At 39.1% G+C, this 16849-nt stretch overlaps 1 protein-coding gene and 1 long non-coding RNA gene across 2 annotated transcripts; one reads left to right on the top strand and one right to left on the bottom strand.

Annotated features, from left to right (window-relative positions):
* Window positions 1-4300: 4300 nt before the first annotated feature.
* LOC113168202 (pheromone-processing carboxypeptidase KEX1-like) lies at window positions 4301-10203 on the bottom strand. Its single transcript, XM_026369194.2, has 3 exons — window positions 10014-10203; window positions 5869-6186; window positions 4301-5531 (listed from the first exon to the last, which is right to left on the bottom strand). The coding sequence occupies exons 1-3, from the start codon at window positions 10036-10038 to the stop codon at window positions 5320-5322; spliced, it is 555 nt and encodes a 184-aa protein (XP_026224979.1). The 5' UTR covers window positions 10039-10203; the 3' UTR covers window positions 4301-5319.
* Window positions 10204-11109: 906 nt separating this feature from the next.
* LOC113168207 lies at window positions 11110-13546 on the top strand. Its single transcript, XR_003299380.1, has 2 exons — window positions 11110-11196; window positions 13170-13546. It is a non-coding gene; the product is annotated as an uncharacterized LOC113168207 (long non-coding RNA).
* The last annotated feature ends 3303 nt before the right edge of the window (window positions 13547-16849 follow it).

Here is a 16849-nt window from a genome sequence, read left to right as displayed (position 1 = left end):
CTCCTGTCACACATCAAATTTATATTATTATTTATATTATATTATTTATTATAAGGACAGAGATGGAAAGGTACTAACAACCCAGGAGAGTGTGCAGAAAAGATGGAAGGAGTATTTTGAGGAGCTTATTAATGAGGAAAATGACAGGGAAAGAAGGGAGGAAGATGTGGATGTTGTGGAGCAGGAAATAGCAGAGATTGGAAAGGATGAGGTTAGGAAGGCTCTGAAAAGGATGAAGAGTGGAAAGGCTGTTGGTCCTGATGACGTACCTGTGGAGGTGTGGAAGTGCTTAGGAGAGACAGCAGTGGAGTTTCTAACCAGTTTGTTCAATAGGATTCTAGAGAGTGAGAAGATGCCTGAGGAATGGAGGAGAAGCGTTCTGGTTCTGATCTTTAAGAACAAGGGTGACACGCAGAACTGCAGCAACTACAGAGGAATAAAGTTGATGAGCCACACAATGAAGCTGTGGGAAAGAGTAGTGGAAGCCAGGCTTAGGAAGAAGGTGGAGATTTGTGAGCAGCAGTATGGTTTCATGCCCCGTAAGAGCACCACTTTAGAGAAGGCGTATGACAGGGTGCCGAGGGAGGAGCTGTGGTACTGTATGAGGTCGTCGGGAGTGGCAGAGAAGTACGTCAGAGTAGTTCAGGACATGTATGAGAGAAGTATGATGGTGGTGAGATGTGCTGTAGGTCAGACAGAGGAGTTCAAGGTGGAGGTGGGACTACACCAAGGATCAGCTTTGAGTCCCTTCTTGTTTGCTATGTTGATGGACAGGCTGACAGATGAGGTCAGACAGGAATCTCCCTGGACAATGATGTTTGCGGATGACAATGTGATTTGCAGTGAGAGTAGAGAGCAGGTAGAGGAACAGCTAGAGAGGTGGAGGTTTGCTCTGGAAAGAAGAGGCATGAAGGTCAGTCGTAGTAAGACAGAATACATGTGTCTGAATGAGAGGGATCCAGGTAGAAGTGTTAGGTTACAGGGGGCTGAGGTGAAGAAGGTGCAGGAGTTTAAGTACTTGGGTTCAACAGTTCAGTGTGATGGAGAGTGTGGAAAAGAGGTGAAGAGGCGAGTGCAGGCAGGTTGGAGCGGGTGGAGGAAAGTGTCAGGAGTGTTGTGTGACAAAAGAGTGTCAGCAAGACTCAAAGGAAAGGTGTACAAGACAGTGGTGAGACCAGCTCTGCTCTATGGGTTAGAGACGGTAGCAGTGAGACAGAGACAAGAGGCTGAGGTGGAGGTAGCAGAGATGAAGATGTTGAGGTTCTCCTTAGGAGTGACCAGGTTAGACAGAATAAGGAACGAGTACATCAGAGGGACGGCTCACGTTGTCTGTGTTAGTGACAAAGTCAGAGAGGCCAGACTGAGATGGTTCGGACATGTTCAGAGGAGGGATAGTGAGTATATTGGTAGAAGGATGTTGGAGATGGAGCTGCCAGGCAGGAGGTCAAGAGGACGACCAAGGAGGAGATATATGAATGTTATAACAGAGGACATGAGGTTGGCTAGTGTTAGGGTAGAAGATGCCCATGATAGATTTAGGTGGAGAAGGATGATTCGCTGTGGCGACCCCTGATGGGAAAAGACGAAAGAGAAGAAGATTATATTATTTATTATATTCATATTACACCTTCATGTTGTGAGACAGAAACAGTTCTTCCTAAATTAAAATGTACTTTAAACTTCTTCTCCTTGACCGAGATATTTAGCTTTGTACCTCTTGTAAGTCGCTTTGGATTAAAGCAGGTGACTAAATGTAAATGTCTGGGAATTGAAGAGACCTGTTTAAGAATAACGTTTGTCCCGTTCTTCTTCTACAGGATTCGACAGCAGCAGTAGGAGCTTTTGAATTGAGACCTGATAAAATGCTGGAAGGTCCCTCTGCTCTTTAGTCCAGAGGTCAAAGCTGTGACCTCTGACCTCTGGAGTCTCATTTGGATTTGTCTGACCACAGAACAGTTTTCCTCTTTGAACTGAGCTTTGGCACCAATCCAGCATCATGTTCCTATAGTTTGATAGATATCACAGTAACCTCACAGAGCTTGATTTTAAGACGTGTTCCTGAGCCCACGCAGTGAAGTCCATCCCAGAATCATGTCTGTTTTTAATGCAGTGCTGTCAATCACAAACATTAAATACTTCATTTGATCTCATGCACAGAGGTGTCACCAGATTCTCTGAGTATTCTGATGATATTGTGGATTGTAGAGGACGATATATTTAACTTCTTTGCAATGACGAACATTAGTCAGACGCAGCTTTACAGAGACAGTCGGACTCTCCAAGATGCTCTTTGTAATAATAACAAATAACAAAGGTTTGACAAAGACGTCAGGACAGGACTCAGCAGCTCATCTGTGTCTGAAAGACAAGAACAACTCTTAGATCACAGCTGTGAAAGAAACTGTTTGACAACTTCAGAGGTGAGATTTATGAAGCTTTAATTCTTAATTTGGACCTCAATTCAGCTTCACCTGAGAAAAATCAGTTCACAGGCTGTAAATGTCCTGATTTGTGAGTCGTTCATGCCACAAAACCTTCTGGTTCTTGGCAAAGAGTAAAAACAGCATCCATCTTAATGTAGGGACAAAGTCCACAGTGGCTGATTCAAACTCTTTTACATTTAATCTAATAAAATGAAGTAAAACAAACTAAACTAAACTCAAGAGCATCTGAACGAGTCATTAAAAAATCAATTTGAAGGTAAAACAAAGATCTTATGTTGTAAATACTGATTTTAAAAACGTGCAAAATCTTCATAGTTGTAAATAATCAAAACTACACAACTTGAATTCTTGAAATGTGATTGATCGATTTATTCAGTGTTACCTGTGGGTCTGTATTGATATAAAGACATCGTGAGCAGAGTGGAGATGAAGTACTCACAGAACACCACCAGGTGGAGGACCAGACTGATTCACAGTGAGAAAGGTCTTCTTCAGGTCTTACTCCACCTGAACTGTGAAGCTTTTGTCTGAATCTGAGTTTTAAACACTTCAGAATTTCTCCTGCTGCTCATGTCAACAGTCACATCATCAGTAAAAACTAGAAATACTAGAGAACCACTTCTTTTAGCAGCTGAACATCCACTAACACTACAGTGAACCTTCATTGCCAGACTTTCCAAACATGCATGATGGAAAAACCAGCAGCTAGAAAACAACAAGATACAACAAAGAAGACTGAATGAAAATGAACCAAACACTCACTTAACATGCACCAAGAGAAAACAGAGGAAGAGGACGCTCACCTTCACACTCAGAAGCTTGGACCAAAACAAAATAAGCACCAATAATCAATAGAGCCATAAGAGCTGCTGTTTGTCATTCAGCAACACACAGACATGAGGGAATCAACAGCAGCAGGACACAAGGATTCAGCAGCAAAGACATCACCTCTCTCTATTGTCTCTTCCTGCCTCCATACGAGTTGACATTAGGTGACAGAAACTCTCTGTACCATGTGTTGTGCAATCACTGTGGACGTGAAGCTGGGATTCCTAAACCTGGTTATGGTTGCATTTGTGGCGTTAAGGCAACAAAATCCAGTGCAGTGAAGGATACGTCCTCAAAACAGAATTCAGAAAGGTGGAGAGGTCTCCAGACGCTTACTGTTGCTTTGCAGTTCAAGTCAACATAGGCACCTTTGGCATTGACAGCTTCCCTATAATAATAATAATAATAATAATAATAATAATAATAATAATAATAATAATAATAATAATAATAATAATAATAATGATGATAATAATGATAATCTGTAGCAGCTACAATCACAACACCAAACGCAGTACATGAATAAAAGTTAACTAGCGATGCATCCTGCACAGCTCAACCACAAAAACAGCTATTGAAGACAGAGATTACTCACCATCACATGCAAAAAGGTGGAGAAAAGCCAACCCTAAAAATAAAGCAACATAGAATAAAGAGGCCATTAGTTCCAGCCAGTCTGAAAGAACAACAACTGGCTGATCTTTCTAAAGCAGGAGGTCAAAAGGCGTGACCATGCTCTCAGCTTCACCAAGATAACACACCTCCCTGTAGAGAGAAGTAGTATGAGCCTGTTTGAGTGGCACAAGTAAGCTGTGGGTAATCATGTGGTTTAAAAAGTGCTGACAGTGTTAGGCACTTCCTTGGGTTCCTTGTGTTTATATATTACTAAAACTGATTTAACCTCTTAGGACCTGTCGTACACATACGTGTACATCACGTTAGGTAATGTAAAGAAAAGGGCATGGCTGGTTGAAAAATGTTTTGAATGTGTCATAATTTAATGTTGTAGGCATATGATGTCTTCCTGAAACTGTTTGTGAAAAGATGATGCTTAGTTTTTATACTTACCAGATGCCAATGAGCCCAAAAAGCTAAGAGAAATAAAAAAATGCAAATCAAATTAGAGCTGGGGTCTTAAAAGGTTAAGCTTTGATCGGATCCATCCATTATTTCCACACTGTGGAAAATACTTAAACACTCAATAAAAGAAAGGAAGGAAGAAAGAAAATAGATACAGGCCCACATAAAATCAAGATTTATTGTGTTCCCACATAACAGCGTCCACAGCAGTGGTGTTGCCAGACATGTTTTGATTTATAATGTTAAAAGAACCAACTATGATGGTACATGCACACACTGGAAGACGCTGATGCTGTTTATTCTGATCTGTGTTTTGGGATGTTTTATGGTTAAACCTACAAGTTGGTAAAAAACGTAATGAAAGTGTGATTGTCCAATTTGTTCTGTGCAGATCTGCAGCAGCTGCTCCCTACTGAACGCTGACTAAACTGTAAAGCAGCATGAATGAATCGTTCACAAATACAGGGCGTGCAGGCAGTGAAATAAGAATTCTCAGTTTGAGCTTGTTGGTTTTAGTTTGTTCTTTATCATAAATAGCAGAACTTGTCCTCAGGCCTTGTAATCAGGGAGAAATCAGCTTTGTTTATGAACTTAAATACAAACAGAACATATGGAATGAAGACATTACTCTTCAAATTTAAGTCAATTTATTGGACCAGGTGTTCTGGACATGGTGGATCAGGCCCCCTTATTTCTGTAATCAGGTGTATTTTAGGGTAACTGTATCAAAAGAAACAGCTTCAACAGTTTTAATGAAGGAGTAAAAACTCTTGTCTGAATACACATTTGTCTCCACTGCCTCCATTGAATAACTGCACATTAAACAAATCCACATAAGTTCAGTCTCTTCTTAGGTCCAGCTCAGATTTTAGGTTTGAGCAGTTCAGTTCCAACTGTTCACCACAGTTTGTTTGTCCCCTGAAGTTTGTTTTGGTTCGAGTCTGTCAGTCAAGTGGACTGATTTTTATTAAATAACAAAATTCTTTTTGACTTTACATTTTCTATAGATCACAAAACCACCAACAGCAACAAGAAGCAGGACAACTAGCAGATCGACTATTAGTCCAACATGTCCACTCTTGTCTCCTCCATCCTTGTCTTCTCCATCGTTGTTTCCTCCATCCTTGTCTCCTCCATCCTTGTCTCCTCCATCCTTGTCTCCTTCATCCTTGTTGGTACCTGTAGATGAGAAGCAGCAGTGAGTCAGCAGGTGTCAGGTAGGTGATGAGTGAAGAACACAACAGAATCCATTTCCTCTTCAAACTCCTGTCAGACATTATCTACTGCACTTTGATCCCATCACTCATACCAGCTGTTTTCTACAAAGTCTCATCAACACCAACATCTGATCTGTGATGTTTCACTCTCACATCAACAACCAGGAAGCAGCTTCAACTCTGATCCACACACACACACACACACACACACACACACACACACACACACACACACACACACACACACACACACACACACACACACACACACACACACACACACACACACTCTAACTCACCTGGTTCAACTGTCAGCTTGATGGTGGTGATGGGGTCAGTGTCACCTCCATTTCCAACAGAACACTCATATGTTCCAGTATCACTAACAGTAGCATTGATCAGTTCCAAAGATGCGTTCCCATTCTCCTTCCAAAGACCAGCCATCTCCACCCGATTCTCATAGGATGAAGCCACATTCTCACACCTTTTTCTGTTGTGGTTTCGGTTTAGACAGAGTCTTTCTTTCCCTACGGTCCATTTCACTGCTTCAGCGTTGGCTTTGTCAACTTGGCATGGCAGAGTAACACTGTCTCCAGGTTTCACAGTGATCTGAAGATCTGAAATAGAAAAGAATAAACAGAGCACAACTTTAACAGCAGCCAATCAGAGTGAAGGACCTTCAAACACTGAACACTGGTCTCTGTTCAACAAACATTCACCATAATGTTCAACAGGTATTTTAGCTGAAGTTGAATGTTTCCTCTTGGCCTGACAGTTGTCTTATTGCTGATCTCACTGTCACAGTATAAAATAAACTTGATGATTAAAGGAGAAAAGGAAATAAAACAATTTACAAACACAAAGTAAAAGTGAGCGATAGAGTTATTAGAGAAATAGAAAATTCAAAAAGATTAATCAACATATGTTTTATTGGTTTGGGAACGAAACTAACAAATAAGGATTACTACATTAAAATGACTAATTAAAGCACACAGTGTGCAGTTCATGACGGCTAGTTTGAATATAATCAATGTTTTTCCTGTGATTCACAGTTGTCAGTTTCAATCTGTTCTGTTTTAATACATCATACCTGACATCATCCATTACACAGTTCAACTATGATTCAAAGTTGTCAGTTAATCTGAGATTTATAGATTTATCTTATATGTTACCGCTATAATGTAAGTTTCCAAAGGTAATCTACTGTGTGAGCATGAAAAGAAAGTTCCCCTTTCATGAACTAACAGCATCAAGTTTATATATGACATGCGGGTTTGAAGAATTCAGTCAAAACAATATCTCAGCTTTCACTGACTCTATACCAGGTTATGACGGTTGACGACCATTAAGTGGCAAAAACTTCCTGTGCCGCGTGTTGTGCAAATGTGGAAGTGAAGCTGGGATTCTTTAACATGGTGATATTTGTTGAAATTGTGACAGTAAAGTAACAAAACCTCTGTGCTATGAACTCAAAATACTTGGTAAAGTAGTCTTTAGTAAAATGTGAATCTTTAATCTTACTAAAATCAAACATTTTCACATTTGGACACCTAGTTTCTTACGACAACAGATCAACAGACTACTTATGCAAAATGAAAGACTGATAATTTAGTCAGGCTGCCAGTTACTAGGTCTTAAAAGTGAGCTGAACAGGACTGAGCAAAGCCAGTTTTAAACAGGAGCAGGGTAGAGAGCAAGGAAAGTGTTTTGAGAGAAAGGATGACACAATCTGAACATTAAACACTAAATCCAAACAAGCATTTGTACTGAGGCACAGGCTACTTCAAAGACAACACTAATATTTACAGATCATTTCATGATTTCCTTTCTTATCGTTTCCACCATCAGGTTGAACTTATGGCAAATATCAAATTCAGGGATTGTACATTGAATCTTATTTAAAATCACTAAACAATAATAAAGAAAATAATTTAACTATAAAAAAACTATATGCAGATGCTATAAAGTTAAATTTAGTAGCAAGCTTACTTAAATCCCACATAAACTCAAGTCATCAGTCATGTGCCATATACAGCAAAAGCATATGTATTTCTAGCTGGGAGATGAGAATAAGCAAAATGTGGACAGATCAACTATATCAACTAGATCAACACTTTTTTTTTTCCCCTCTTCAAACCAACACAGACAGAAAATTGTACCAGTAAAAGGGTTCAGCACCAGTGTCTCTTTATGTTAAATTTTTGATATAGTGATAATAGTGATATTGAGATAGTGATAATAAATTCTTAAGTTAATTCATTGAAATTAAAGTACACAGAAATTAAAAATAAAATATGATCCATCTTAGGTTTGCTTTCACACCTTAATTCGTTTTTCTTTGGTCCGAATCAGTTGATGACTTTGTAACATTGTAGCAGTTTCTCCTCGGTTCGGTTTCATTTTACACCGAGTAAAAATCCAAGCGAACCAAAACACGTCATGTCACGCGGAGTGACTCGGATCGAGACCACCTCATTTTGGGGGTCTCGGTGCGGTTGTTTTGGTGGCAAAACGAAGCGCACCAAGAGGGAAAACGAACTTGAGTCCGATTTTTAATCGAACTAAATCCTGTAGGTGTGAAAGCAACCAGGCAACACACACTGAAGATAAAATATTTAATGATGCAAGATAATCCCTCTGCTTTGGATAAGACAACACTGGGATACACTGGTTTTAACAGGCATATCACTGACACTCCGGCAAAGGGGGTTTTTAAAGGGAGTATTACACATTTACAAATATTAAGAGCATCGTCTGAGACTAGTGATGATTGGTTTATAACAGAGAGAGGATTAAAAACCTAATTTTTTAAGAAGATGGTGGTATCACCTGCAAGTTGTGCTATTTTAAATTCCCTGTTATTAACCCTAATATCTTTAATGTAGCTCTTGGTAATTAGTGAATGCAAAATTTCACAAACTACCAAAAAAAAAAATAATGGAAAACTTTGCACTGGAGCACCCGAAGGGTCATGGGTCGAATTGTTGCCTGAGCTACTTTAACATCAGCTGTGAGCAGCAAGTATAACTGGAAGAGAGATGGAGACAGTTCATTAACGGAGCTGATCAGCTCTCAACACTGTTATTAGACTGTGACACTGACTCAGGGTGGAGATGGTTAGGGAAAACCAGCTGGATGTTCCAGGATGTCCCATGGGACAGTGGAGTCCAGAGAGGGATCAACCAGTACCATCATCAACATCACTGTCTCTGGATGAAATGCTATAGTTCACTTGCTTAACTATATAACATCTAATTATTCATTAGATGTCTGTAATACATCGTCGATTGACGATGACTAGGTTAGCTTAAACATGCCAATGCTAGTAAACTCTAAACCACTTAAACTGTTAGCCAACTAGATACTGATATATTCATATCACACGAATATAATGTGCTCATAACGTCGAATATATAACTTAATAACAGATTGAGATCGACTTAGTGACTCTGAGAAGTTTTGTGTCGAAACAGGAGAAAACCGAGAAGCGAATTCAGAAAACAGACATAAAATCGACATAAAGTGGTGTCAACTTCACATAATCGACACCCGACACCTTAATATTTACTATAAACTCACAGGCAGCGAAAATCACCGATACATTTAGCAGCACGACGACGAGAAGTAATGAGAAGCGGCTCATGTTGTCATTCATGTTTTCTTCCTCCTCCTGGTTTTTGCTCCTTGTAGACTACAGCTCAGCCTTTAATACAATCAGTCTTGACATCCTGGTCATCAACTGTCTGACCTAGGACCACCCACTCTATTCCTGCATCAAGGACTTTCTCACAAACACAGGGATGTGTGCCAAGTCCACTGCTCTACACCCTATATAAGACAACATGGTTTGCTTCAGCTGACAAATTATAATACACAAAATTCATTAGGGATATTAGCCTAAATTTCACACAAACCGTTTTCCAACCCCTGAAAATGTAATCACGGTTTAACACTAACAGTTTCGATCAGTCACGATTAAGCTTTTACTGCCAAAAGACCAATTTAAGGCTCCTGCTATGCTAACGGCTAACGTTAGCTAACAATGCTAAAGGTTGAACTGAGGCCGCAGAGACCAGAGCTCTGAACATACTAAGAGGAGGAAATGTAAATAAATGTATTTAATATACTGGACACTAGATGTTACACTATGTTACCACATTACTATATAATATTTGTACAGTTCGGTTTAATTGTTAATGTTGATGATTAAAAGATAATTAGAGCACCATCGACGTCATTTTATAACAACAAACTACGTCTCTAAGTTTCTCTTTTAGTTCATCGACTGTTCACTAATAATAAATCTCAGTATAATGTAGCAGAGTAAAGTCTACATATCCCTGTGAGCTCTTCTACAGTCGACTCAGACTAAAACAACATGTCGGCCCTGTTGTTAGTCAATGATCCTCAGACCGACGCAGCAATTAGACGAAGCCATTCTTACCGTTTTTTACCGTCCTCCATCTCATCCGGTGTCAAACTCCTCAAAGTGAACATCTCACAGTTTGGTGCCATCGTTATCCAGCTCTAATGTTGGCAATATGCCACATAATTCACATTCCTTAAACAACGAGCGAGCAGCTGGCGTAGCTGTCCGAGTCTTAAGCTCCATTTCCTGAACTGCAGTCAGCTTAGTGACGTGTCGTGTTCCACCCTGTGGTTCCTCACTGAGCTGCTGCAGACTGAGGGGAACTAGAAAGAGATCCAGCTACCAGATAACTTCTAAAGAACTTCCACTTTATGTCTTGACACTTTGTTCAAACTACATTTCTCCCACACAGCACTGATGTATTTGTACTGAAAGTGTGACTGAAACTGAATTATATATTATTATAAGTATTATTAAAAGTTAATCAATAAGAATATTATTGTAAACAAATGTATCTATTAATTAAAAATAAGATCATTAATAGATATCTTCCTTTGCACTTAAATAAAAAAATAAAAATAAAATAAAAAGTTTCTACCCTTTCATTCTCACAGCTCTTGAAACAGAAACACTTCTTTAACAGCACTTTGCTTTGATGTTTTTCTTCTTGACTTAGATTTTGTTTGATGCCTTGTTCCTCACTTGTAAGTCGCTTTGGATAAAAGCATCTGATAAATGACTAAATGTAAATGTAAATGTAGATAATAAAATGCTGCCATGTACATACAATGTCTACTTTATTAGTTAGAGACTTATCCTCTACAACCTGGAGGTGGTTTTCTACTAGACTACATTACATCCAGCTGGACGTCTCTTCTGTCCTTTGTTTTGTAGATTGTCGTGTTGCCTCTTCTTTTCTCTCTCCACCTGTGACCTGTGACCTGTGATACCCGAGTCGAACATGTTCTGTTATTTCTTTATATCAGATTCTGCTGCTTTTTGGTTTCAGTTAAACAGTTCAGTTCAACTTTGCTCTCAGACACCAACTGAACATCTGATGCAATAAGAGCTGTGGCTTCTCACATGACTCACCCTGTGGTGGAGGGTGGAGTGTATAATATAAAAAGCTAGAGCAGGAGATCAGTTCTTCTTTCAGCTTTGGAAACAGCAGCAGCAGTTTTTCTCCTCTCTGGATGTTTCAAAGTCAAAGTTCTTTTTTTTTATATATATTAATGGATCTTTGTCCTGACATCATAAGGTACTGTTTATGTGTGTTTGTGTGTCTTTTAGAGGGTGAAGGTTTTGGTTCTTGTTGGCAGGTTTTGGACACGAGTTAGGTTTGTGAGTCAAGTTCCAGACACATACAGCAGGAGGCGCTCTGACATCGACAGCAGTAAACTTGTCAGCAGCTGAACATGGAGGCGGAAGTAATGCAGGGATCTTTAGTCATGATGTCATAAATGGCAAATTCATGCTAGAATACTAGCTAACACTACATAACACTTCAAGTTATGTAGTAACATTACTTAACAGAATCAGACGTAGAAAGAGAAACTGTAGCTGTCAGATAGAGATGAATATCAGAATCAGACTTTATATCTTTTATTGAACAGTAGAGGTTGATTTTATTAGTCTGATTCTACACAATGACAGTTTATTAGTGTAGTGGTAAGATCTCCACCTTCCATGTGGGAGATTAGGGTTCTAATCCCAGCTGTGATCTACCTCCAGTAGGGGTCGTTAGGCAAGACCTCCTTAGGCTCACCCTGCCTACTCTTGTAAGTCGCTATGGATTGGCCGATGGTGTCAAATAGATGTCAAACACCAGTATTACTGACCTGGTTACTTAGAGGAACCATCAGACATGTTTTAGGAAAAGAGACAGAACAATCGACGGCTACGGCTGTAGTCCATCAGACATAAAGTAAAGAAGAGTGGAGATTGAACCACGTTTGTCTGTAGAAGCTTTTAGAAAACCATTATCTACATGACAACTAGAGTTTAACCATTAGTTTAAACTGTTTCTGTGTCGCTCTGTTCATTTACACCAACAATAGGTTTGACTGAAGGGAACGAAACTTAAAGACACACAACTTAACCCAACGCTGCTAATTTAGCAAAAACCTTATATTAAAACTGAACGAATCAGTAAAGTGCATTTTGTTTCTGTATCATTTTTGTGTTTGTTAAGATTAAAGCACAGTGCATACACACGTTAACGATTATAAACCAGCATCATTAATGAGAGGCTTTTTACTAACAAACTATTTTGATCTTACTTTTATCTCCACACACACATCTCAGTCTTAAGGTCAGATGCCAGAACAAAGATGTATAAACTTGAGGAAAAGACACAAATGATAGAAGTTTAAAAGAGGCCATCATCTCAAGCCTCCTCTTCCTGGATCCTGTTCCCGTGCTCTGGTGAATATGTTCACATTTACACTATGGGCATTGAGGGAGGTGGGAGAAAAAAAGGCAGCAGGGCATTATGGGAATTCACGACAAGGTAACTACAGTAGAGTGTTTTTTGCTGTATTTCAAAATGTTCTGCTGAACGTATAATTTCGTTGAACACAAAACAAGTGTCTAACACAAAATACAGGGGTTCAGGGAGATATCTGCTGGGATAGACCTCCTCTCAAGGAGTTCTCGTATAGTTCTATTACGCTTTCTTTTTAACCCAATACATTAATATCATTCATTCCTATTTGGTCCTCAAAATTTGTTTGAGAAATTCAGAACACGGGAAGTCTTCCACAGAAACTGTTGGAGGATGGAGGATGCTGGAGCGGATCCCAGTTGTCCCTGCTCACTGTAGGTTACTCAGATCTGAAACGGTCCTGTGGACTGTGTGACTTCAGACTTTCACTCTCACTTTCTTCATAAAGGACAGAAGTTGAACAACAGTAGAAGTTACTTTTTTCTTTTCAAGATACAAAAGTCTGGTAAAATGAAGCAGCGATGAACATGATAAAACCGTCTGCCCTCTGTTATGTAACAACAGCTGCTGCACATTCTGCCTTTAAGTACTTGAAGAACCTGCTTCTCACTTTTAATTCTGTTTAAATGTTTGGGAGCTTCTTCTTATCTCAGTTAAAGGTGGTGTCACTGTGAAGCAGTTTGTAAAAGTCCTCTGATTCAGGCTCCACCTTTGACTTTGAGCTGCTGTTGACTTGACTCATGCCTCCTGCTCCTACAGTGTCTGATGTTGGTGTTCTTATTTCCCAGGTCTCAGCAGAGGTCCAGCACATCTCTTCAGCCTTTCTGCTCATCACGACCCTCAGCTGTGGTTTGCTTCTCACTTTGTGCTGATTAATATTAACAGTACAGTAGAAATATAATAATAAGTCATTAATTAGTCCTTAGCTGATCATTAGCTGCTGTTTTATTGCACCTTTACTGAACATCTAGTTACTAGTAGAAACCTTGATGTGGGTGTGATTGTGTGTCAGTGACCCCCCCTCAGGAGACAATATGCAGGTAGAGGTCACATAAGGATCAAATACTGTCTGATCTGTAACGACTTGTTGACTCATTCAAGCCTTTAAGTTTGTGTTTCTGTACAGATTCTTGTGCACGTGTAATAAAGGAGTGTTGAACTCAGATGTTTGGTGCTTTGTTTTTGGAGTGGACCACATCATCCATTTATCCATTTATCCATTGGTCCTTGCTTTCTGTGCTGTTTGTGGATGTGTTCTGCTAATTTAAAGGACATGTCCCACATATTATAGATAACTCTCACACCCACACTAAAAAACAGAAGTTTTTGTATACACGGACACTCATTTCCTTATTCATGTACTTGAAGCAAGAGACCTCAACAACTCAGTATTGAGTAACAGTAAAAACTACAGTACAGGCACTGTTAATACTTGACATAATCATTTAAATTGGACGTTTCAGTCGCGTTAGAGAATAAATAATCAAAGTCAGACTGTAGATAAAGGTACACAAGATTTATTTATGCAAGAATTAAATAGAAAATGAAAATAAAATAAGAAAAGTCTGAATCATTTATTTACTGAGCTGCTTAGTGTCACTTTAAGAAAACACTTTGGTTCACTTCACTTCACTTTACTTCACTTTGGTCTAACTTTAATAATGATTATAATAAATAATGTTACACTGAAGTCCTGAGTCACAATAAGCCACAGGTGGATTTTGGTTTTCCCAGGACCAGGTAACAACGTTAAGACTTCAGAATAAAACAACAGCAACAATAAATATGACATGAAATCATGACGTGACCTTCTAGAAATGAAATGAAGCCGACAGCTTGAAGCTGCTGAACAGGTGAAATGTTTCACAGCTCATCAAACTGCAGCTTTTTGTAATGTAACAGTTTCAGCTTCTGCTTCTCCTTCATAACATTGAACTGAACTGAGTTTAATTGAACTTTAGTGAGGTGGTACTGAGGTGTTTGAGTGCAGCTGGAAAAAACACACACATTCATGTTTTTAATTGATTCAGTGAGTGTTGGTCCAGTTCAGACTGAAGCTCTGCCCGGTAGAAATTCATCACAGAGCAAAAACAGCCACAGTTTGTTTCTTGGTCATTGAAATGAAATGTCACAGACCACATGGAACGTGAAGCCAAACAACCTCTACTTTGATGTTATTCTTCATCATATGTCATGTAAAACACAATTCTCGCATCAACAACCAGGAAGCAGCTTCACTCTGATCCACACACACAAACACACACAAACACACACAAACAAACACACACAAACACACACACACACACACACACACACACAAACAAACACACACACACACACACACACACACACACACACACACACACACACACACACTAACTCACCTGATTCAACAACTGTCATGTTGATGGTGTTGAAGACTTTTGCGTGGCTTCCTGTGATTCCAACATAACATTTATATGTTCCTGTATTGTTGTTGGTCTCGTTCTTTTGACTCAAATCTTCGTCCTTCATCTCTGGATCTTTCAGCTCCCCTCGACCGTGAAATGACGGGTGCTGGTACTTTTCATATGGGCGGTTCTCTCTGATAAATTCTCTCTAGTTCTTTGAAAAATATTTTTTTATGTTTGCACAGAAATTTCCAGACAGACTAAATTATATTTGTTTGGACACAAAGCTCATTTTAGCAGGGAACAAACATGATTACTAAAACACATGTCAATATTAATTAAAGACACAATTTGGTGCCACAACAATCGCATATATATACATTTAGACATCTTAGATTTTAGTTTCTTAATGTTCAAAATGTGTAACAGTTGTAGCTGTTCATTAAGATTTATCGATTTCCAAAAATGTCGATTTCACCCAAGTCAAAGTCTAAAGTACCGTAGTAATATTTAGGCCATACAACATCATTGACTGAGATTAACCTGGAAGTTCTTAATAAGTCACACATGGACTGATTGTATGAATGATTATATGATTATATTCAATTGTCTCACAGTGCAATGTGCTTGTGTAACATAGTTAAAGTGTATGCTGGTTAAGTCACAAAGAAATATGTGTAGCGTGTGGGGACAGTGGAGTGTGTTAAAATCAGATCAGAACAGATTTTCTAGCCCTGACAGTCTTAATATCTATTTCTTTTCAATGTTAATTGACAAATTGCAAGTTATGTGCTTGGAAAGGTAGATTATTATTTCTGATTTATTTATTAGATTTCATGAGCCTTTGTACTGAGACACGGGCTACTTCAGAGACGACACTAATATTTACAGGTCATTTTCATGATTTTCTTTCTTATGATTTGGACCTGTGCCATGTGGCAAATTCAGGGCATGTCCATTTCTGCATTAGGTCTAAAGTGATCAAACCTACCTTTTACATCCCAAATATTAAATATGCATAATTTTGTGACAATAACTTTGCTTTAACTGTAGTTCAAAGATCGATAGGTCTGTTCATTATATAGAAATGTGTTAATATGTGGACCGGGCGACAAATCAGCCTTCAGTGAATGAGCTAAGGGATGAAGACTGGTGGAACTGATCAGGTGATTAAAGCCCAGGGAACTGAAGAGTGACTCAATCCATACATGGGAGCAGAGTAACAGGAGTGGGTCTAAAGAAAAGCCTCCTTTCAGTTCCTCCTCACAGTCACCCACTCAGGTTTAGTCTCGCGCCACCTTATATACTAACTGTAACCTCTTCACTGTAGTCAGAGTCATCTGCATTAACCCTTAATGTGTTTCAGCTGCTTCATCCAAGAAGGTAGAGCAACATTTATTAGTTGATGATAGTTTGTATCAAGGATCTGACTAGAGCAGTGTCAAAAACCAAACTCTGGAAACAAATTCAAGCAGCCAAATAAATGTTGTATAGCAAACAACACAACAAACATGCAAAGACTAAAGTTAAGAACAAACAACTCCAAATGTAGGAACCTGTAGTACTTATGTACTACTGATAAATGTTCTGTCCTGTCTGATCTAACTGTAGCTGAAGTGCAAAGTGAAAACAGGAACCTCAGCTACTTTTCTAATTCATGTTCTGCTCTTTGTGTTTCCTCCTCTCTGTCTCCCTCTCTCTGTACTTTTCTGCAGGTATCCTCAGCCTGGAGCTGTACATCTCCAGGATCCAGTTCATCTGCCCAATGTTCTTGCTGCTTGTTGTTGTCTTTATTGCCTGCTGTTCTTTTCTCTCTTCTCTTTCCACTCACCCCAACCGGTCGAGGCAGATGGCCGCCCACTATGAGCCTGGTTCTGCTGGAGGTTTCTTCCTCTAAAGGGAGTTTTTCCTCTCCACTGTTGCCTAAAGCTTGCTCAAATGGGATGGTTGGGTTTTCTCTGTACTTTTCTATACAATTATACTCTGTAAGGTCTTAAACCTTAAACACTGTAAAGTGCCTTGAGTTGACTTCTCTTGTGTTTTGGTGCTTTACAAATAAAATTGAATTGAATAGAATT

The sequence above is a fragment of the Anabas testudineus genome, chromosome 18 (assembly GCF_900324465.2).
Source record: "Anabas testudineus chromosome 18, fAnaTes1.2, whole genome shotgun sequence".
Lineage (NCBI taxonomy): Eukaryota > Metazoa > Chordata > Actinopteri > Anabantiformes > Anabantidae > Anabas > Anabas testudineus.
Note: the sequence above shows the minus strand (reverse complement) of the source record. Positions and strands in the feature narration are given on the sequence as shown.

Bases quoted from the DNA above. Each gene is read 5' to 3' on its own strand.
- LOC113168202 (XM_026369194.2), bottom strand. From the start codon at position 10,038: ATGAGATGGAGGACGGTAAAAAACG. The intron at 6,187-10,013 runs GTAAGAATGGCT...TTTCTATTTCAG, and splicing joins ATGGAGGACGGTAAAAAACG to ATCTTCAGATCACTGTGAAA. The intron at 5,532-5,868 runs GTGAGTTAGAGT...TCTCATCTACAG, and splicing joins CAAGCTGACAGTTGAACCAG to GTACCAACAAGGATGAAGGA.